Raw genomic sequence first — 24,187 nt, forward strand, 5'->3', positions numbered from 1 at the left:
GAGTCCTGCGGCAAAAACCGCATCCGGCGGCCGGATGCGGTTTTTTTTGCACTGCGCGTGCTCAGTATCAAGCCGCATCCATCGAAAAACGGACGGGCCGCATGGAAAAACTTATGCAACGGATCCGTTTTTTTCACCGCATCCGTTGCCTAGGTTTTTGAGCCGGATTGAGCCGCACTGCAAAAAAACGGATGTGTGAAAGCAGCCTAATAGTCCTGCATGCACCCAAGCAAGTGTGCTCCGCTGTCTTAGAACTTGCATCGTAGTCCGTGGAGAAAGCCATGCGTGCACCACCATCGGTGAGCTTTATCCAGTGCTCTAATAGTCCGCCATAACATCAGAGAGGTCATAAACTTCAAAGGTGAGACTAGCCTTTTATTGTATAGTATGCAGTGCGCCTTCAAGTGTCCTCTGCAAGTAGCAAGCATGCTTTGCATGTGAGGAAACAGAGCCCTGACTGCTGAAATGTACACCAACCATTAGGAAAGTTAACTTTCCAAAACCGTAAATGGGTTGACCACATTTTGTGGACTTTTTTTTAAATTTTTTTAAGTGCATGAATAGATTTTGCCTATGGACTTTGTAAAAACCGAATGGGGCAACATTTTTAATAAACTGTTTCATTCCGTATTACACTTTTAATGTGGTCTGTGGTCATAACGCAATCAACAGGAACTGAAAAAGAGTTTATACTGTCGTAAGCGAGCTCACTGATGTATTCTTAGTTAACTCCTTCTACAGCCAGTGCAACTCGCAGGCTATAGAAAGCAAATGGTGCAACATTTTAAATTAAACCTAACTGCAATAATGATTTTTAGCCCAAAATACAGAACATGCATTTAAGTAAAATAAATTAAATACATTTAAAAAAATGGTTCCTAAAGGTGAACAATCCCTTTAAGATCTTTACAGTATTTCCTATATATTTGGGATAATGTGACACCACCTTTGCTTCTTTTCTGGGCTTTCGCTAGATTTATTTCCGTTTTCAATATTCGGCCACATAATATGCATTGATTAATGGCTTCTTGCTCTGTTCAGACATTTTTCTCCTCTGCTTTGACTGCTCTGCTCTCATCTGCCTCCTCCTTCCCGCTGCGCTTCCAGATCTCTGCTCCCCCAGGTCTGATGTTCTCTGCTCTTTTTGGATAATGGACGTCACTGCTTAGGCCTCATAGTTGTGTTCAGGCCCGGGCTGGTAAGAGTTTGCAGGATCTTGACGTCTGCTCGTGTGGAAATGTCGTCTGTCACCCTCATTCCCCAAAAATCTGGGCCTAGTATGTTTTTTTTTGTCATGTCTTGGTGATCTAGCCTTTAACATACATATTTACCCCCAAAATGACTTTGCTTTGAAGGAGCATCTCCCATTTTATTATTGGAACGATATTAATACTGTATATGGGAACTCTCCTGGATAAACCAGGTTTTAAAAAAACAAAACATTGGGCATCCATTTTAAAAATGGCTGAAAAAGAAACTTTGCTTCCCATAGCAACCAATCAGAGCTCCTCTTTCATTTTTCAAACAGCTGTAGTAAGATGAAAGCTGCACTGTGATTGGTTGCTATGGAGAGCAAAGACCATTTTCTTTTGTCTTAGTTAAGAAATTTTTGCCTATTCAATAGGCTAATATGGTTGTCTGAGGGAATATTTAGTCCTCTGTGAGGTATATAATTGCCCTCTGTATGAGACAAGTGTATTAAAACTGCACAAAGTAAATCTGTCTTTATTGCTCCTGGCGACCAATCACAGCTTAGCTTTCATTTTAGCAGAGCAGTTTCCAAAATGAAAACTAGGCTCTAATTGGTTGCTAAGGGCGACAGTTTTAATAAATGAGGCCCACGACAATACATAAAGCCTGCCAGAACAAAATAATTCGCCTTTGTGTACAGCAAAGTGTCATCTCAACCCTGTTGCCAATGTTTTCACTCGCTTCCCTCTGTTTTGCATGTATCATCACGTCGACTAACAACAATTGTGTACACGTCCCTTTTTGTGTATTCGTGATTTAACCTTTTGGATCCCTGGTCCAGTACTAAACACGTAGACCTGAAAATTGTTTAATTTTGTTTTATGCTTTTTATTTTAATATTTTGTGTTTAGAAATTGTGCATACAGCCATACGATGGATCAGTCACCTGTAGGTCAGCGATGCGGCGGCCATCTTAATTGAGACCATATTGTACATTTTCATACAGAGGCGCGTGCACACAATTTTTTTTATTCACGGATTCATAGGAAAACCAGATTTAAAGAATTTGTCTCTAGGGCCCACACCTCCTTTCAGAATGGGCAGCCCTCTGATGCCTCCGTCCGGTTGACATCAAACCACTTCTAAGTGAAGTGATGACGGCGCATACTCCGGCTCTGTCCATTCATTGATATGGGAGTTCTGAATATAGCCGATAGACTACAACCGTGCAAATACTAAGGAAGGCATGAAAAGAGCCGGCTCATGCGCCACCACTGGTGGTTGGAAGCCAACCAGAACAAGGTATCGGAGGACCCCTGTAATGGAGATGGGTGCAGGTCTCCCGTGAGACAAACTGTCTAAAGAGGACCTGTCATTCAGGCCAGTTTTTGCTTCTTATTCCCTCTACTCCCCTTACTATACTATACTATTATTTTTGTATTTTGTTCAAATCTGCCATACGGTTCCAGAGATATGGGCACTTTTTTGTTTGGTGCAAATTTTAATAATTTTTATCAAGTGGGTGGTGCTCATTGGGTTTTTTGGGAGCATGGAGGGCACACCCCTTTGAATAGAACATACAAATTTGCACCAAATAAAAAGGACCATATCTCTGGAATCGGATTTTAACAAAAACAAAACAAACAAAAAAACCCTGGTATTATTTGGAGACAAGTGGGAACAAAATGAGACAAACTGGACACTGTTGATCTGGTGACTGATCCTCTTAAAACTAAACAAAATTTTCTAATGAAAATAATGGGAGAATTGCACAGGTAGTGGCCATTTTTTCACCAAAGCGTAGGTGCCGAAATGCTAACATTGTTAGTGGTAAATCCATCTGTCACTAGACTAACAGTAGTAGTTAGTACAGATGCGTTTACCGCTAACCGTAGTAGTACAGATGCATTTACCGCTAACAGGAGTAGTACAGATGCATTTACCGCTAACCGTAGTAGTACAGAGGCGTTTACTGCTAACCATAGTAGTACAGATGCATTTACCGCTAACAGTAATAGTACAGATGGATTTATCACTAACAGAAGTAGTACAGATGCGTTTACCGCTAATAGTAATAGTACAGATGCGTTTACTGCTAACAGTAAGGCTATGTGCGCACATGTGCGTAATTCATGCAGTTACGCTGCGCTTTGTAGCGCAGCGTAACTGCATGCGTCCTGCGTCCCCTGCACAATCTATGGAGATTGTGCAGGGGCCGTGCGCACGTGGCATATTAGAACGCAGCGCTTCGGCTGCTGCCCGAATCGCTGCGTTCTAAGAAGTGACATGTCACTTCTTCCGTGCGCTTTGCCGGCAGCTCCTGCTCTGTTTATGGCAGGAGCTGCATGCAGAGCGCACGTTCTCGCCGGCACCATGCGCTTCAGAACGGAGCTTTTCAGCTGCGCTCTGAAGCGCACCTTTTAGGTGCAGTGCAGAGCGCACACGTGCGCACATAGCCTAATAGTACCGATGCGTTTACCGCTAACAGTAATACTACAGATGTGTTTACCGCTAATAGTATAAATTCGTTTACTGTTAGCAGGAGTAGTACAGAAGCGTTTACCGCTAACAGGAGTAAAGACTGTTATTTTACCCACATTTGTAACCGATCACTCATACACCTCCTGTCCTTCAACCACAAATGGAGAAAACCTGTAGAATAGACGCAGTATTGTAACTTCTGGACATTTACCAGCTTGTTCTAGCCCCCTGTTCAGCCATAGGCGCAGCGCTATACTCACCACCACCCAGACTCAGTCTCTGTATCCTAAAGGAATGACATTAGTGTACCTAAAATAAATAGTTACAGACCACAGATGTGACTCCTCCAGGAGGAACTACCACTCGCACCATTCATTACGATACAATGGAGACTGGTTTTAATTATCTGGTTGCGCCTCTTCCATTGTGATGTATTGAGTAGTTTGTTTAGCCAAACTGTAAAGGTTCAGAGGATTTCAAGAAACCTTCCAGACTTTCCTTGAGTCCTATTTTTCCATTATTAGATCTGCGTCTTGCCATTCTAAACTTTTGAAAAATGCTGATATCTGGTTGTTGGTTTTTTTTTTGTTTTTTTTTTTTGTTTTTAATGTTCAACTTCACTTTAAGGTAACTTTTTAAAATCTGCTGTCAGGTGTGTACGAGACTACTAAAACTGTTTCTGACCATTATGTGACTTGTATCCTGCATTATTTAGCAGTTATCCCTTGTTTTTTTAGCCACTGGACTCTAACTTTGTCTCCCTCCGGCTTTTTTCCCCCTTCACCATAGACTTTTATAGGCAGCTAGAATAATTTGATCCCTCTGAATACAGATCTGTAGTAGTTTTTAAGAGTAAATGACCACTGCAGGAGAAAAATGACTAAGTAGGGAAAATTAGCATGTGTGGATAATATATACAACAAAGTTCCTTATCTTCGCTTGTAGTATTGATTTAGCAAAAAAAAATATAACTAAATGAATTCATGATAATGTAGCCTGCGGATTGAAATAAAGCCCTGCCTCTGTGGCAGCTGGAAGGGAAGCTCTGAGGACTGCCTCCTACCTCTGGTGGCCAGTAGTTGCCGATATATGTGGCAGCTGGAAGGGAAGCTGTGAGGACTGCCTCCTACCTTGATAGCTGCCCTTATGATTAGCCGGCCTAGAGCGAAGTCATGCACGTGTGCCCTTAAGCGAGAGCAACTATTCCAATGAGTCAGGAATGTCGGTGAGGTAAGAGATGATATTCAGGGGTTCAGTCCAGCAACCAGAGATTACAGAAAGGCCGATTGGGCTAGATCTTGCAAATCAATTGAGCCGCGCATGGCTCAGAGAGGGGGTTGCGAGCCTCGTATGGCTCAGAGAGGGGGTCGCGAGCCTCGTATGGCTGAGAGGGGGTCGCGAGCCTCGTATGGCTGAGATGGGGTCGCGAGCCTCGTATGGCTCAGAGAGGGGGTTGCGAGCCTCGTATGGCTCAGAGAGGGGGTTGCGAGCCTCGTATGGCTCAGAGAGGGGGTTGCGAGCCTCGTATGGCTCAGAGAGGGGGTTGCGAGCCTCGTATGGCTCAGAGAGGGGGTCGCGAGCCTCGCTTGGCTCAGAGAGGGGGTCGCGAGCCTCGCTTGGCTCAGAGAGGGGGTCGCGAGCCTCGCTTGGCTCAGAGAGGGGGTCGCGAGCCTCGCTTGGCTCAGAGAGGGGGTCGCGAGCCTCGCTTGGCTCAGAGAGGGGGTCGCGAGCCTCGCTTGGCTCAGAGAGGGGGTCGCGAGCCTCGCTTGGCTCAGAGAGGGGGTCGCGAGCCTCGCTTGGCTCAGAGAGGGGGTCGCGAGCCTCGCTTGGCTCAGAGAGGGGGTCGCGAGCCTCGCTTGGCTCAGAGAGGGGGTCGCGAGCCTCGCTTGGCTCAGAGAGGGGGTCGCGAGCCTCGCTTGGCTCAGAGAGGGGGTCGCGAGCCTCGCTTGGCTCAGAGAGGGGGTCGCGAGCCTCGCTTGGCTCAGAGAGGGGGTCGCGAGCCTCGCTTGGCTCAGAGAGGGGGTCGCGAGCCTCGCTTGGCTCAAAGAGGGGGTCGCGAGCCTCGCTTGGCTCAGAGAGGGGGTCGCGAGCCTCGCTTGGCTCAAAGAGGGGGTCGCGAGCCGCATTTTGGCTCAGAGAGGGGGTCGCGAGCCGCATTTTGGCTCAGAGAGGGGGTCGCAAGCCGCGTTTTGGCTGCGCCCCTTACAGTAGTGACACTTTCAGAGCTCCCATTATCAATATAGTGACAGCCAAAGCTTTTCCACAAAAATAACCACACTGAGGCAGTATAAGAATATCTAAGCATTCCTTCCGCCATCCATATCTGCTCTTCTGTGTGGGGCTACTCCCAAATGCCACCATCTGGAGACCTGCTCTTGATAGCTGTTTGCAAGACCTGGTGTAAATGCGCCAAGCCCGCAGACAGCCGCAAGCAACACATCATGGGCCCGTGAGTGACATGTGGCCCCCAAACCAAAGGTTAGGGACCCCTTCCTTACTGCATAGTTGAAAACAAAATTAATCAATGATGATTTCTGTAGCAAGATTGTGCCATGGGAGGTGTTACTATTCGCGCTCAGTTTTATGGTGTAATTTTTTTTTGTTTTTTTTTTATGCAGATTTTAATCTTAACCATTTATACAGTAAATTAAGTGGTGGTCTGCTTTTTGCATATACTATACCTCAATTGTATGGCTTCACCCCTAAACTGCACTCTCCAGCACACTTGCCGCCTTGCCTCTGGTATGCATGCTTTACTTGCTCCATTGAGAAGCCTGGCATGCTCACGCATTTCACGGTCTAGCCATCTTTCCATCGTCCGTCGTGAAGTGCAGATATGTGCGTGTTACATGCAGACGTTATCTTCATACAAGTATCTGAGAACATATTCCTATCACTTTCCTTTTCAACAGCCTGTAACCCAAACGCTTGTCGAGCCAGCGGACGTGGCCTGCAGCCCAAAGGCGTCAGGATTAGAGAAACTGCTGATTTTAAGGTTGACACCAGAACTGCAGGAAGTGGTGACCTCCATGTCTCCGTGAAAGGGCCAAGTAAGTGTCTGGTATTAAACTATATGCAAACACATTCTTAATCTAGAGGTGTTTTTTTTTTTTTTTTTATAATAGTTTAATGCAAAAATCTCCACTCTGCACTTGCCAAATAAAATACTTGGTAATTGATAGCAAATCCATGTTACATCCAGCGTCAGAACAAGGGCAGGAAATGACAAATTATTATCCGCTGGAAGACTGGAACAATAACGTTACACATTTTCATTGTCCTCCAAGGAGTGTCTGATCCCTCCATAATGCACTGGATTAGCTTTTCATTTTTAGATAGTTTTTACTTCAAACATTTTTAGAATTGGGATGTACTTTAAAAGAAATGTCCAAAAATGTGCAATTCTGCCCCAACACTTATCTCCAGGAGAGAAAAGCAATTGGGAATCCAAAATTGACCATGTCCGGTCAACATGTTCCCCAACAATCAGTTGGCCAGGGGCCTCGTGCAAATTCGAGTGTAGGTTGAACCAGCCGATATTGGTGGGCTCAGATGACAGTAGCCTATGGGGACCTTAACTTTGTTTATGGGGACCTTAACTTTGTTTATGGGGACCTTAACTTTGTTTATGGGGACCTTAACTTTGTTTATGGGGACCTTAACTTTGTTTATGGGGACCCTAACTTTGTTTATGGGGACCTTAACTTTGTTTATGGGGACCTTAACTTTGTTTATGGGGACCTTAACTTTGTTTATGGGGACCCTAACTTTGTTTATGGGGACCTTAACTTTGTTTATGGGGACCTTAACTTTGTTTATGGGGACCTTAACCTTTTTGTTTATGGGGACCTTAACTTTTGTTTATGGGGACCTTAACTTTTGTTTATGGGGACCTTAACTTTTGTTTATGGAGACCTTAACTTTGTTTATGGGGACCCTAACTTTGTTTATGGGGACCTTAACTTTGTTTATGGGGACCTTAACTTTGTTTATGGGGACCTTAACTTTGTTTATGGGGACCTTAACTTTGTTTATGGGGACCTTAACTTTGTTTATGGGGACCTTAACTTTGTTTATGGGGACCTTAACCTTTGTTTATGGGGACCTTAACCTTTGTTTATGGGGACCTTAACCTTTGTTTATGGGGACCTTAACCTTTGTTTATGGGGACCTTAACTTTGTTTATGGGGACCTTAACCTTTGTTTATGGGGACCTTAACCTTTGTTTATGGGGACCTTAACCTTTGTTTATGGGGACCTTAACCTTTGTTTATGGGGACCTTAACCTTTGTTTATGGGGACCAAATTTATCTGTGCCTCTGTCCTCCTGGAAAACTGCATTTAAGGAAGTTTCTTTAGTGTATTGAAGGTGAAAGTGGCAAGGAGGGGGAACATATACCTGAAAGGGGGTTTAAGTCCGGTAATAAAATATTTTGCAATGCACAAATTTCATTTCTTACACTCTTCTCACAAAAAAGCTTGTCCCAGTGTTGGCAAGCATCAGGTAGAGCTCTATGAAATGAGGCCCAAAAAGTGTATTGTATCAAATTGTGACTTCTGAATTGGAGTGTTTTGTAGCAGATAGCCTTCTTGGAAAATCTATTCTTGGTTGTGATGAATGGTCACTACTGTGCTTGGTACTCCATAACTAGTGATGAGCAGGCACTACCATGCTCGGGTGCTTGGTACTCATAACTAGTGATGAGCGGGCACTACCATGCTCAGGTGCTCAGTACTGGTAACTAGTAATGAGCGGGCACTACCATGCTCGGGTGCTCGATACTGGTAACTAGTGATGAGCGGGCACTACCATGCTCAGGTGCTCTGTACTCGTAACTAGTGATGAGCGGGCACTACCATGCTCAGGTGCTTTGTACTGGTAACTAGTGATTAGCGGACACTACCATGCACGGGTGCTCAGTACTGGTAACTAGTGATGAGCGGGCACTACCATGCTCAGGTGCTGGGTATCTGTTAAGAGCAGTTATATGTTCAGATGGGCGCAACTCAAGCATCTGAGTATGATGGAAGTCAATGGTGAGCTCCAAGCATTTTTCCAGATTTCCCAGGAAAATGCTTGAGTCCCCTATTTGACTTCCATTATACTCAGATGCTTGAGTCGCGCCCATCTAAGCATATAACTGCTCTTAATGGATATCCAGCACCCGAGCATGGTAGTGCCCGCTCATCACTAGTTACGAGTACAGAGCACCCGTGCATGGTAGTGCCCGCTCATCACTAGTTACCAGTACTGAGCACCCGAGCATGGTAGTGCCCGCTTATCACTAGTTACCAGTACTGAGCACCTGAGCATGGTAGTGCCCGCTCATCACTAGTTACCAGTACTGAGCACCCGAGCATGGTAGTGCCCACTCATCACTAGTTACCAGTACTGAGCACCTGAGCATGGTAGTGCCCGCTCATCACTAGTTACGAGTACTTAGCACCCGAGCATGGTAGTGCCCGCTCATCACTAGTTACCAGTACTGAGCACCCAAGCATGGTAGTGCCCGCTCATCACTAGTTACCAGTACTGAGCACCCGAGCATGGTAGTGCCCGCTCATCACTAGTTACCAGTACTGAGCACCCGAGCATGGTAGTGCCCGCTCATCACTAGTTACCAGTACTGAGCACCCGAGCATGGTAGTGCCCGCTCATCACTAGTTACCAGTACTGAGCACCTGAGCATGGTAGTGCCCGCTCATCACTAGTTACGAGTACTGAGCACCCGAGCATGGTAGTGCCCGCTCATCACTTGTTACCAGTACTGAGCACCCGAGCATGGTAGTGCCCGCTCATCACTAGTTACCAGTACTGAGCACCTGAGCATGGTAGTGCCCGCTCATCACTAGTTACCAGTACTGAGCACCTGAGCATGGTAGTGCCCGCTCATCACTAGTTACGAGTACTGAGCACCCGAGCATGGTAGTGCCCACTCATCAATAGTTACCAGTACTGAGCACCCGAGCATGGTAGTACCCGCTCATCACTAGTTACCAGTACTGAGCACCCGAGCATGGTAGTGTCCGCTCATCACTAGTTACCAGTACTGAGCACCCGAGCATGGTAGTGCCTGCTCATCACTAGTTACCAGTACTGAGCACCCGAGCATGATAGTGCCCACTCATCACTAGTTACAAGTACTGAGCACCCGAGCATGGTAGTGCCCGCTCATCACTAGTTACCAGTACAGAGCACCCGAGCATGGTAGTGCACACTCATCACTAGTTACCAGTACTGAGCACCCGAGCATGGTAGTGCCCTCTCATCACTAGTTACCAGTACTGAGCACCCGAGCATGGTAGTACCCGCTCATCACTAGTTACCAGTACTGAGCACCCGAGCATGGTAGTGTCCGCTCATCACTAGTTACTAGTACAGAGCACCTGAGCATGGTAGTGCCCGCTCATCACTAGTTACCAGTACTGAGCACCCGAGCATGGTAGTGCCCGCTCATCACTAGTTACTAGTACAGAGCACCTGAGCATGGTAGTGCCCGCTCATCACTAGTTACCAGTACTGAGCACCCGAGCATGTTGCAATAAAAAGGTAACAGTAAAGCAGTTCTGCCGTCTGCCATGAATAAGGTTAATTACCGAGACGTGTTGGCTCCATCACAGGCTCCCTTCTGTTATGTTTTTACTACAACATAGAAGGTCCAGTAATGAAACTGGAGCAATTTCTCATGGTTTTTTTGGGTTTTTGTTTGTGTTTTGGATATTATTAATCCTGGATAATATCAGAACAACGCTGGGCCCCAGTGTGCGGGCGCTGAGCTGCCGTTACTGTGTTTCATTATAATGTTCTTATCAAGGACTATGTATAATGGCGAGATAAGGCCACCAAAAATTCGTAAAGCTGAAGATGCTGTTGATGCTCATTTCTCAAATAGATCTTGTGTCCTCGTTAGTGATCCAGAGATCTATACAGATGTTGTGGATGCTAAAAATACTAAACATTCCAGACATAACCCCGGCATGTCTAATACCGAGCGCGTACAATGTGGGAGACTGCGGCATCTCGTCCGAGGCTTGAAGATTCCACCACATCTATTTAGGAGACTCATTTGTCTTAAGCCGCTGCTAAAAGCTGTTATCAGATGAGGTTAAGGTGGTGATGATGTGTTTTGGCAGAGGGTCTGGACGAGCTTGTGAAACAGTTGGAGGCGGTCGATGGAGTGCATTTGTTTGAATATTACCCCCTGCACCCGGGAAAACATGTGGTCACCATCACTTGGGGAGGACATCACATCCCGAAAAGGTAAGATTAGCTCTGCTAAATATTTACTTTTTGTTTAGAAGTTTCCACTGATCTGGAGGAAAATAAAACATGTGGTCTGCAAACTTTTTATGAAGTTGTTTTCTTTGTTATGACAGGCACTGAAATGTAATTAATTATTACATATTTAATATTCACCAGGTCACATATACTGTATATAAAATACATGATATCTGTACACTCCATCATGGGAACAACTTCAACTACACAGCAAAATGCAATATGTGTGTGTGTATGTGTATGTGTGTGTATATATATATATATATATAATAATAATATATATATATATATATATATATATATATATATATATATATATATATAATAATATATATATATAATATATTAAATATATATATAATTATTCTGTATCTAACTATACAAACCACAATGTTTTACAGTTCTATGTTATAAAGTACCGTATGTAGATGGACATTGGTATAATAATGAAGTACTAGGAAGAATTTAAGTAGTTTATTGAAATTATAGAGTTCTGGCTAAATAAGAATAACTTGGCCCATACAAGTATAGAGCAGGAGAGATTATATTATAGACCAAAGTAAAACTCCTAAAAATATTTTATTAAACTATTAAAATTCAATTTGTAAAAAAACTATATATGTTTATTAAAGGGAACCTGTCACCACTTTTTTGCCCTATAAGCTGCGGCCACACCACCGGGCTCTTATATACAGCATTGTAACATGCTGTATATAAGAGCCCAGGCCGGGGGTATAACATAAAAAACACTTTATAATACTTACCCAACAGTCAGGCAGTGGGCCTTATGGGCGTCTCCGTTGTCCGGTGCCGGCGCCGTCTCTTTTGGCCATCTTTGTGCTCCTGCATCTCTAGCTGCGGTGCATGACGGGTCCGACGTCATAAACACTCACCGGCATTCAGGTCCTGAGCAGGGCAGATCATTGTAGTGCGCCTGCGCAGGACCGGCGAGTGTGTATGACGTAGCCGCGTCATATACACAGGCTTCAGAAAGAGGATGAACATGGCCGAAAGAGGAGGCACCGGACAACAGAGACGCCCATAAGGCCCACTGCGCGACCGTTGAGTAAGTATTTTAAAGTTTTTTTTATGTTATACCCCTGGCCTGGGCTCTTATATACAGCAAGTTAAATGCTGTATATAAGAGCCCGGTGGTGGTGGCCGCAGCTTGTAGGCCAAAAAAGTGGTGACAAGTTCCCTTTAATACCCACTATGATTCAGACATACGTCATGTGAGGGGAGTGCAAAAGAGGGCAAACATCTGGTGCGTGGATAGTGGGGTATGCATTTATGCCGACTGACACGCTAAAATATTATTATTATTTATTATTATAGCGCCATTAATCCCATGGCGCTTTACAAGAGAAAAAGGGTATACATAAAAACTAGTACAACAATCATTATCAGTACAAAACAGACTGGTACAGGGGGAGAGAGGACCCTGCCCGCGAGGACTCCGTCTACAGAATAGCCAAGATACTATTAAGTAGTAGCAAGGGGTGGGCTACCAAGGGACTAGCTGTTCCCTCCCTTTTTCCTATCTACCAGCGGAGGTGCACCATACTTTTTTGGGTGCCCCCCACTCCTTGTCAGCTGCCCCTATTCTATCCCTAAAAACTGTTGTTGCCAAAGGCAGGCACCCATCACCAGTATAGATAAAGTGCCAAGTCGTCGCATGTCCATTTAGATCATAAATTAGTTTCCATCAATTTAATAAGCAATGAATAGACACTAAACAACCAGAGAATTCATCACCTAGGGACTGAATAAGGTTAGACAAGGCGAAACTATGCTATAGGCCTAGATAAATTTACCAATATCCCAGCAAGGGGTAACTTATCTGCCGGTATCCTCCAAAGAAGAGTCCCGACGTCTTTCCCTCCTTCTTTTTTTTTTTCTTTTCTCTTTTGGGGTTTATCAGGGGAGGTTTAGTGGGGCTGCCAGCTGTGGGAAGCTATAGTTCATTGAAGGAACCATGTATGCCAACATGTCCTGTGACATAGTGAAGCAGAGCAGGATCCCCTCCCTTCATATCCCAACATATTGACCCAAAACACCTTCAAGACACACACTGCTTTCCTATAGAAACAGGGTAAAAGCTGCAGGACCGGCCGAGTATCTCCAGACCTAAACTCTATGGAGCATCTATGGGGCCTCCTCAAACAGAAGGTGGAGGAGCGCAAGGCCTGTAACAGCCACCAGCTCCATGATGTCCTCATGGATGGAAAAGGATCCAGCGGCTCCTGTGAAGCTCTAGTGACCTCCATGCCCAAGAGAGGCAAGGCCGTGCTGGAAAATAATGGTGGCCACAAAAAATATTCACACCAAGGGCATTATTTGGCAATTTTCACTTCAGGGTTTACTCATGTTTGTTGCCAGCAATTTAGACATTAATGGGTTATTTAGAGGACACCACATTTACACTGTTATACAAGCTGCACACTGACACTGTACATTGTATGAGATCTTCAGAAAAAGATGCAATAAAATATTTTTAAAAATGTGAGGGGTGTACTCAGTTTCTTTTATATACTGCAGATTATATATATATATATATATATATATATATATATATATATATATATATATATAATGTGTATATATATATATATGTATGTATATATATATGTATGTATGTATATATATATGTATGTATATATATATATATATATATATATATTATATTTTTTTATATAGATGTATTTATATTTATTATATAGATGTATTTATATTTATTATATAGATGTATTTATATTTATTATATAGATGTATTTATATTTATTATATAGATGTATTTATATATATATATATATATATAATATAATATAATATATATATATATATATATATATATATATATATATATATATATATATATATATATATATATAAATAAATATTAAAAATCATGCAGAATGTACAATATCTCAGCTATCCAGGGAAAATCATTAACTAAGCTTTGCTGCTGGTCATTATGCTGTCGCTATGCAAAGGTCACGGCAAAGGTTTTATGTTACGCAAGCCACATTCCCAGGAGTTTTCTAAACAGTTTGGGAATGTGCCTGAGATGGCGGTATCTAATGAATAATGTAGGTGTGCATAATATCGGTTAGGTGTTTTGCATTTTTGAAATTACACCATTGTATATCTCAGGTATAATCTTTCATTTATGGAGGAATATCTCAACAAGTGTTCAGGATGGACCCACCGGCGGAGCTAAGATTTGTTAACATTTAACGATCAGCAATCGACGGTAGTTTCATCTCCTGTTTACACCGGCAGACTGCAGTACACCATGCACGTTGATTGATCTGCAATAATCGTATTGTGCACACAATGTGTCATTGTTCTCGGCAGCACATGTCCAGTTTACGCAAAATGATGTTTTGTTTTGTACAAAAAATAATTGCACCCAATGAACGAACGTTCATCGATGATGGCCTGTTTACACTGAAAAATTATCACGAAATTAGTTTTTTCGGAACGTTGGTTATTTAACATTTCAGCTTAAATGCAGTTTTGGTTAGGATATTCCTCTCCTAAGAAATGATGGCCTATCACTAGGGGTCCAAACTTCTAGAAGACCACCAGTCTTGAGAATGAACAGGCTGAGAGTTGCTTTACAGCAGCGTCTCCTTCCCAGTTGTCCTCTGCAATCGGCCATGAGAATTGTCTGTTAAAGTGACTGGAACCGGCTGCTGGTAGTTGCATAGCCAAATGGCCAGGGGGTCGTCATGGTGCGCAAAATAACTGTCTCCACTCATAATAAGGGTCAGTGCGCGTCACGGAGGTAGGTCCCAACCATGAAGAGATGGTAAATCATAGGTGGGTAAGATGGGAAGAATACTCCTTCAAATGCCAAATACCCTTTTGTGGTTCAAGAGATGAGCTGCTTCCAGTATTCGCTCTTTCGCCTTGGAAAACCATGAGCGTTCTCCAGAGCCGAGCATTCATGAGTATAGGGGAGTCGGGGGAGGTAGCTGAGGGCTAGTAAGAGCTCTGCCGGCAGATACTGTGTAGGGGCAGCAGAGGAGGGTATGTGTAACCGGTTTCTATAGCACAGGTAACCATAGAATAAAGGAGCACCAAGCCCAGTTTTTTTCAACTATTGAGTAACTCTGTAGCTTAGCCTGTCTACATCATCAGCACACGGATGGACCTTTGTTGCTGCCGCTCAGGGGTCTCCCTCAGGCTATGCTCACATCATGTTTTTCTAGATGGCTAAGATGAGCATTACTACTAACTCCACAAAACAAAAATGCCCCGTCCTGCGACTACGGACTACCATTGTATTTACAACACGCAAGGATCACTTTCCTCTCCTGTCAAACAGTTCAGACAATCAGTTTTTTTTTATTTAATAGAAGGTGATGGCTTCAGGATCCAGCGCTGCCGGTGTCGGATCTGATCAGTATATTCTTTGCAGCAGTTTGAACATGCGCTGAAAACTGTAATGGGAACATTTTTGATTAAATAAGGCCCATTCTCCGATTTCTTGTTAAATTTAAGAGCTCTAAAAATTGCAGGCACGCAATACGTGATAACACGAATGCACAATGCAGCACTGGTCCGGTGCCAGAATCAATGTATGGTAATTTATGTATTTGTGCATGTCGCTGGTCTTGTCCGCATAGGGTTTAGGAAATCGTTTTTACTTTGTAATCGGTCATGGCGTAATGCATTAGATGCGGCTATACAGCGTCTCAAGACATTTTATTTCTCTCTCATTTCAGCCCATTTGAAGTTCACGTGGGACTTGAAGCCGGACCCCAAAAAGTGCGAGCATGGGGCCCCGGGCTCTCTGGCGGTGTGGTAGGAAACTCTGCAGACTTTGTAGTAGAATCTATTGGCACCGAGGTGGGCACTTTAGGTAAGTGTAAAAAATTGTGATAGATCCTGCATTATTTCTCTATCTTTTCTATCCACCTTTTTCCTTTTTTCCTTTCCATCCACCTTTTTTCCTTTCCAGCCACCTTTTTTTCCTTTCCAGCCACCTTTTTTCCTTTCCAGCCACCTTTTTTCCTTTCCAGCCACCTTTTTTCCTTTCCAGCCACCTTTTTTCCTTTCCAGCCACCTTTTTTTCCTTTCCAGCCACCTTTTTTTCCTTTCCAGCCACCTTTTTTTCCTTTCCAGCCACCTTTTTTTCCTTTCCAGCCACCTTTTTTTCCTTTCCAGCCACCTTTTTTCCTTTCCAGCCACCTTTTTTCCATTCCAGCCACCTTTTTTCCATTCCAGCCACCTTTTTTCCTTTCCAGCCACCTTTTTTCCTTTCCAGCCACCTTTTTTCCTTTCCAGCCACCTTTTTTCCTTTCCATCCACCTTTTTCCATCCACCTTTAGTATTTACCTAGTTAGTATATAGGCATAGAACTGATACAATTCTTTCTTCAATCATCCGTTATTATGAATTGTTTAGAAACGTACTGCATACAAGTTATACATTAAACTCAATAAAAAAGCCATAAGCTCATGTGCTCCCTCTAGTGGCAGCCGCAGAATGTCGGTATATTATTATTTAAAGGGAATCTGTCAGGTGATTTTCTAGTATAATACTGTTATCTTTAGACCTTTCAGAAGCAGTAAGTTTTATTGCTCTACCTTATCCTGTTATCTTGCTGTAAGCTGCATAGAATTCAGTGTCTCATGAGGACTAGTCAAGGGTATGGAAATACTATTTGCATATTCACTGACCCCCCCTCCCCTGCACCTCCCAGTGCATTCACTTTCACTGCTGAGAGGTAGGAAGGAGTAGGTTGGGGGCAGCAGTGCAAATTCAGTTCAGATTTACTTTCACTGATGCCAGCACTGAGAGGTGGGAGGGGGGAGCAGTGAATATGCAGTTTGTGTTTTACATATGCTTGATTAGTTACTCAAATTCTCTCTCCAGGGAGGGAGACATACTTTAGCGCCACCTATTGGAAGTAGCAATCCTAAAAGTCAAAAGTGTCCCTTTAACAAGCCTTTTCATATAACTAAGGATGTATGCCAGATCAGAACCCCAATATGCAGACGCAGTGTTTCGGGGTGATTGCCCCTCGTCAGTGCAAAGTATGAGATCTGATCTGGCAGTATTAGAAGCTTTAGTGGGATTGAAGGGGAAAATGTTTGTTTTTGTGGAGACCTGATAAACAAGTCTGGCTGCCATTGAGGGGTCTTATAGCTGCAATGCCCCTTAAGTTGGTGTCACACATAGCGACGACGACAACGACATCGCTGCTAAGTCACCATTTTCTGTGATGTAGCAGCGACGTCCCATTGCTGTCGCTGTGTGTGACATCATGCAACGACCTGGCCCTTGCTGTGAGGTCGCCGGTCGTTGCTGAATGTCTGGCTTCATTTTTTGGACGTTGCTCTCCTGCTGTGATGCACACATCGCTGTGTGTGACAGCGAGAGCGCGACGAACTGAAGCAGGGAGCCGGCATCTGGCAGCCTGCGGTAAGCTGTAACAACGGTAAACATCGGGTAACCAAGAAGCCCTTTCCTTGGTTACCCGATATTTACCTTAGTTATTAGCATCCGCCGCTCTCATGCTGCCAGTGCCGGCTCCCTGTTCACTGCATACGTAGCCAGAGTACACATCGGGTAATTAACCCGATGTGTACTCTGGCTGGGAGTGCAGGGAACAGGGAGCCGGCACTGGCAGCATGAGAGCGGCGGATGCTAATAACTAAGGTAAATATCGGGTAACCAAGAGAAGTGCTTTCCTTGGTTACCTGATATTTACCTTAGTTACGCTTCCACTTGTCGCTTCTGGCTGGGGGCTGGTCACTGGTCGCTGGTGAGATCTGCCTGTTTGACAGCTCACCAGCGACCATGTAACGACGCAGCAGCGATCCTGATAAGGTCAGATCGCTGGTCGTGATCGCTGCTGCGTCGCTACGTGTGACACCACCTTTACGGTCATACTGGATTCTACAGAGCTTACAAAAAGATAACCGGATAACGTAGAGCAATGAAACTTACTGATCCTGAAAGGTCTACTTAAGCCCTATTAAAAGATAACATTAGTATTGTACTAGAAAATCACCTGAGATTCCCTCTAAAGGGAATTTATTTCACTTTACTTCAAAATGCTGCTGCGACTTAACTTGAAAAGCGAATCTGGTTCAAGGAAATAGGGACAGAGAGAGGATTCCTATTTGTGGCTATGCGATCTCTGAAACTCTGTATTACATGCCACCTTTCAGGCAGTCTGCAACTGCTCATGGGTTTACCGCAAATGGAACTTGTTAATCCGTGGGCAGCGTGTATCACAACCTGGCTGATCAATCTCGGAAGCATTTCAGAGAGAATATACTTTGATGGCTCGAGCCAGAGACCATAGTAATGGGTGAGACTAGACTGACGCGGCCCTCGGCTGTTTTTTCTCCAGCGCTGCTACAGGTGATTTACAGCTCTGTCTTGTGTCAATCAGCTGCCATAATGCTCAGAAGAGCCAACCCGGTAGTAGTAGTAGTCTCTGGTTATAGTTGAATTGCTAAGTCCATTTTCTATGAAATGCCAGAGCGTGAGAAACACTTACTAGAAAGTGACAGTAGGATCTGGGTGTGTTTAACTCTCCCCCCCCACCCCCCCCCCCCCCCCGTCCTTCTTCTCTTCCTCCCCACAAACTTTAATAAGCAGCTGACTTTCTTGTTTTGCAAAAATAAATAGCAAAATCAGGAGGGGAGAAATGGCTCCTAAGTGGAGAAAGAAGCAGATTTTTGTTTATAAGGGATTTTAAAGTTTTGTATATATTTTATTTTTGCAAAGTTCATTGAAATGACAATAACGAAGTATAATTGAACCCTGTTGAGAAATTCAGCATTAGTCAGTCTATTTACTATTGAGCCCTGGTATTATCGTGCACACAGAAAATCCCTTTTCATCTCCTCCTCTACCTCGTTCCTTTATCGCCGAAGAACATAAGTCGTTTGGTCTCTTTTATGTTCTAAGATATTGATAGACAAACAACCAATATCAATTACATTCCATGAGGCTTTAAAACCGGGGAACATTATTCTGCCATAATCACAACAGTGGAGACGCACAAAAGGCCCCACATATTCCTAATGTGAATGGCCCATTGTGCGGAGGAATTCCTCTGGCAATGACCGATGAAAGCTTCAGATTTTTTTTTTTCTCATTCCTTGCAGCAACATAAACAGAAAGGATATTCTCCGAAAAGTGAAAGTTTGAATTGATGGATAAATAAATGTCATTTCTTGGATTAAAGGGAATCTGTCGCCACTTTGACCTTTGCAAACTGTTAATATGGGCCTACAAGTTATAAAATAATAAAAAATCCATACCTTTTTACGCCTTGTTGTGGAAACATCATCTTTTATCACTTTATGTAAAGGAGGTCTTCCAGGCTATGGGGCGGAGGCTGCCTGGGAGATGACTCCGCCTCCAGAGATTATTTTAAATAAAAAGGGGCGTTACCAGTGTGACACAAGTAACTGACACAGAACAGGAGAAATGACATTTCGTCTTTTTTTAAACACCTTTTTTTAAACACCTTTTTTTGCAGTTCACTGAGCTTTACTTCATTGCAACAATGGTGCAACACTGTCTGCCTGCAAGCAGGAGGCTGAAGATGAGAGGAGCCTGCAGAAGTGTCAGGTAGGGCTCTTTTCCACTTGCGAGAGACTCGAGCATATCTCGCTTTGCATTACCCGGGACGGCCTGCCTCTTTCCCGACAGGAGCGGGTCAGCTGCATGTATTTCTATGCAGTTGAGACTCTCCCGTCGGGAAAGAGGCAGGCCGTCCTGGGTAATGCGAGATACACGCGACTCTCTCGTAAGTGGAATTCTACCCTTAGGCGGGCTTTGTACGTTGCGACATCGCACGCCGATGCTGCGATGTCGCACGCGATAGTCCCCGCCCCCGTCGAAGGTACGATATCGTGTGATAGCTGGCGTAGCGAAAATTATCGCTACGCCAGCTTCACATGCACTCACCTGCCCTGCGACCGTCGCTCTGGCCGGCGACCCGCCTCCTTCCTAAGGGGGCGGGTCGTGCGGCATCATAGCGACGTCACACGGCAGGCGGCCAATAGCGGCTGAGGGGCGGAGATGAGCAGGATGTAAACATCCCGCCCACCTCCTTCCTTCCGCATATCCTACGGAAGCCGCAGTGACGCCGGTAGGAGATGTTCCTCGCTCCTGCGGCTTCACACACAGCGATATGTGCTGCCGCAGGAACGAGGAACAACATCGGACCATCGCGTCAGCATAATTATGGATTACGCCGACGCTGCACCGATGATACGATTACGACGATTTTGCGCTCGTTGATCATATCCTCTAGGCTTTACACACTACGATGTCGCATGTGATGCCAGATGTGCGTCACTTTCAATTTGACCCCACCGACATCGCACCTGCGATGTCGTAGTGTGCAAAGCCGCCCTTAGGCTGGAGTCACACTTGTGAGTGACTCGCGAGAGTCTCGTATCGCATCACCCGGCACGGCCGCACACTCTCCTGAGAGGAACGGATCGGCTGCATGTATTTCTATGCAGCAGAGACACTCGTGTCCGGAGAGTGTGAGGCTGTGCCGGGTGATGCGATACGAGACTCTCGCGAGTCACTCACAAGTGTGAATCCAGCCTTATAATCTCACACCGCTCTGCAGGGAGAGCAGAGAGCAGCCGTCATACATCACACTGGTAACGCCCCTTTTATTTAAAATAATCTCTGGAGGCGGAGTTATCCTCTAGGCAACATCTGCCCCATAGCCTGGAAGAACTCATTTACATTAATGACCTTGTGGATGGGATTGATAGTAAAGTGTCAGTCTTTGCCGATGACACCAAACTATGTAGGATATTAAAAACTGACCTGGATAGTACAATATTACAAAAAGATCTGGATAAGATGTCAGAATGGGCAGATACTTGGCAAATGAGATTTAATGTTGATAAATGTAAAGTAATGCACCTAGGACGGAGTAATCCTATAGCTGCGTATACATTAAATGGAAGTAAACTCGGGACTACAGAACAGGAGAAGGACTTGGGTATTCTCATTACAAATAAGCTGAGCAGCAGCACTCAATGTCAAGCAGCAGCTGCTAAAGCAAACAAGATTTTAGGGTGTATAAAAAGAGAGATTAGATCCCGTGATCCCAACGTATTGTTACCCCTCTATAAATCACTTGTAAGGCCACATCTGGAATACGGGATCCAGTTTTGGGCTCTACATTTTAAAAAGGACATTCAGAAGTTAGAGTCAGTTCAAAGGCGGGCAACTAGACTATTACAAGGAATGGAGGCCGCCCATATGATGACAGGTTGAAAAAGTTAGATATGTTTAGCTTAGAAAAAAGACGTCTCAGAGGAGATCTCATTTATATGTATAAATACATGTGTGGTCAATATAAAGGACTGGCACATGACTTATTTCTTCCGAAAACAATACTAAGGACCAGGGGGCACTCACTGCGAGTGGAAGAAAAGCGATTCCGACACCTAAATAGGAAAGGGTTCTTTACAGTTAGAGCGGTCAGACTGTGGAATACACTACCACAAGAGGTAGTAATGGCAGATACTATAACAGCTTTTAAAAAAGGGCTGGATGATTTCCTCACTACACAAAACATTGTTGGTTATAAATGACTTAGTGACTAAATGTAGAACTGGTGGAGGAAGGTTGAACTAGATGGACCTAGGTCTTTTTTCAACCTAAGTAACTATGTAACTATGTAACTATGTAACATAAAGTGATAAAACATGATTTTTCCACAACAAGGCATCTGATATGACACCTAAAGGTATGGATTTGTTCAGCATTCTATAACCTGTATGACCTTATTAACGGTTTAATAAAGTCAAAGTGGTGACAGATAACATTTAAATCTGAATTTTCTCTAGGCGATTAAACCTTAGTCCAAGCTGCATCATACAACCCCTATAATAATAATAATAATAATAATAATAATAATATATCTATTCATTTATATAGCGCTATTAATTCCACAGCGCTTTACATACATTGGCAACACTGTCCCCATTGGGGCTCACAATCTAAATTCCCTATCAGTATGTTTTTGGAGTGTGGGAGGAAACCGGAGAACCGGGAGGAAACCCACGCAAACACAGGGAGAACCCCTATAATTTTCCGATACATTTGACAGGGTGTGACCTATGATTTGGACTTCCATTTTATCGCCATCTCCAGCAACGTTCTGCCGTGGCGAAATACCAGCGGCGTTCATTCGTGGACTCCTATTATTCATAAAGGTGATTTGTAACCATACGGTCAATCATCCTGAAGCCAAAATTTAGGAGAGAGATTCATCCCTGAACAATTCAGATCCCTTGTATATCCACTCCTGGGTTCCGGTTCCGAATTAGCATTAAATCGATATAAAAGGATGAAACCCTTTATCCTGGTGCGTAAATATATGTTCTATATTATTACAAATGGAATATAATTTTCATAAACTCCAATCTGAACACTTTTTTTTTTTTTTTTGTCCATTTTGGACAATTTTGTAAATAAAAAATAAAGCCATTTTGGAAATATATATATTTTTTTTTATATAATGGACAGATATGACAATGCCTACAAGGTCAAGGTATACAAAGTCTTACTATAGAATACGTATAGGCGTGTATCCAGCTTGTAAAGTAACTTGTGAACCATTAAAAATACATTTCACCTAGAAGTTGTGAACTAGTTTTCTGGTTTGAAGGGGTTTTACACCGGCTATTAAAAAGCGGCTCAGTAAAGTGTCCATAGTACAATAAAACGTTTACTTACCTTCCTGACTAGTGGAGTGAAGATTTGACACTCCATTTTTGTATGTGGTTTTTTTTATCTCCTCTTTCTTTATCAAAATGCAGGTTTGAGTTTTGGTTTAAGTTTGGTTTGGGGTTTTTTTTTTGTTTGTGTTTGTGGGTTTTTGTTTTTTTTTTTTTAATTTTTTGTGGTTTTTGTTTTTGTTTTTTTATTTTATGGGTTTTTTTGGTTTTTAGTTTTTTTTTTTTGTTTGGGGTTTTTTTTGGTTTGTTTTTTGGTGACTCCTCATAGAGGGGAAACAAGAACATCTAAGAAATACACAATCCATTAGGACCCTGAAATACATAATACACATGAGTGGAGTCTGGCGAACCCACAGATGTTTGGGTTTGGTGGGTCGAGCCAGACTATATATATATATATGGATGTCACGTTGCTTCCGGGTCCACTCATTAGCTCTCAAAAATATTGACTGCTTCCCCCACCCACCATCAGTACCAGCGTCTGTGATTGGTTGCAGTCACACCGCACCCCACCCTGTGACAGCGTCTGTGTGATTGGTGGAATCACACACACGGTCTCTGTCTCTATAGTGATGTAAAAATAAATAAAAATGGCAAAGAATCACCTCATATTATAATACCAAAACAGATAAAGCATAGAGCTACAGGCTGCAGACCCCAGCCTTGCACTTATCTTGGCTGTTTATCAAAATAAGAGGGACCCTATGTGGCTTTTTAAAAATTATTTAAATAATTAATAAAAACCGCGTACGGTCCCCCAAATTTTTATACCCAGCCATGATTAAGCCAACAGCTGGGGGCTGGTATTCTCAGTTTGGGGAGGCCCATGGTTATTGAAACCAGGCTAAAATTTAACAGCCTGCAGCCACTCAGAATTGCCGCATCTAATAGATAAAACAATCCACACTTTACGTGGCTCAACCGGATTGCCCTGGTGCAGAGGCAATCTGGGTAATATAAGGGTTAACAGCTCACAACTGACACTAAGCCCTAGATTTAGTAATGGGAGGCATCTGAGACCCGCTTTACTAATCCTGTAAGGGAAAAGAAATAAACACAAACACTGAAAAAATCCTTTATTTGAAATAAAATATGAAAAACCCACCCTCTTTTTCCAATTTATTAACCACCAAACACCCAGTACCGTGTAATCCACACGAGATTCCATGACGATCCAACTCTGCTACATACATACTGAAGTTGCAGCATGTGGACGTTAGAAAACGTGACTGCCCACTGTGAGCTTTAGGCCGGAGATCCACTTGTGTATTACATGCGCGAGTCTCGCATCGTGTCACTCGCCCGGTCTGACTCTCTCCAGGCATGAGCGTCACAGCTGCTTAAAAATACATGCAGCCGACTCACTCCTGTCAGGAGAATGTTCGGGTGTGCCGGATGATGTGATGCGAGACTCGTGAGTCATACGCAAGTGGTTCTCTGGCCTTAGGCAGACACCGCTGTGAGAGATGACATCACTCGGTTTACT

General features: G+C 43.7%; 1 protein-coding gene across 6 annotated transcripts in view; it reads left to right on the forward strand.

The window, feature by feature from the left end:
* FLNB (filamin B) overlaps positions 1-24,187 on the forward strand; it is a 390,880-nt gene that overhangs the window by 255,043 nt on the left and 111,650 nt on the right. For all 6 annotated transcript variants that reach the window (XM_075321342.1, XM_075321343.1, XM_075321337.1 and 3 more), the window contains exons 9-11: positions 6,585-6,722; positions 10,807-10,933; positions 15,685-15,821. In XM_075321342.1, the coding sequence (XP_075177457.1) occupies positions 6,585-6,722; positions 10,807-10,933; positions 15,685-15,821 (402 nt within the window). The remainder of the gene's footprint in view (positions 1-6,584; positions 6,723-10,806; positions 10,934-15,684; positions 15,822-24,187) is intronic.

This window comes from Anomaloglossus baeobatrachus, chromosome 8 (genome assembly GCF_048569485.1).
Source record: "Anomaloglossus baeobatrachus isolate aAnoBae1 chromosome 8, aAnoBae1.hap1, whole genome shotgun sequence".
Taxonomy (NCBI): Eukaryota; Metazoa; Chordata; class Amphibia; order Anura; family Aromobatidae; genus Anomaloglossus; species Anomaloglossus baeobatrachus.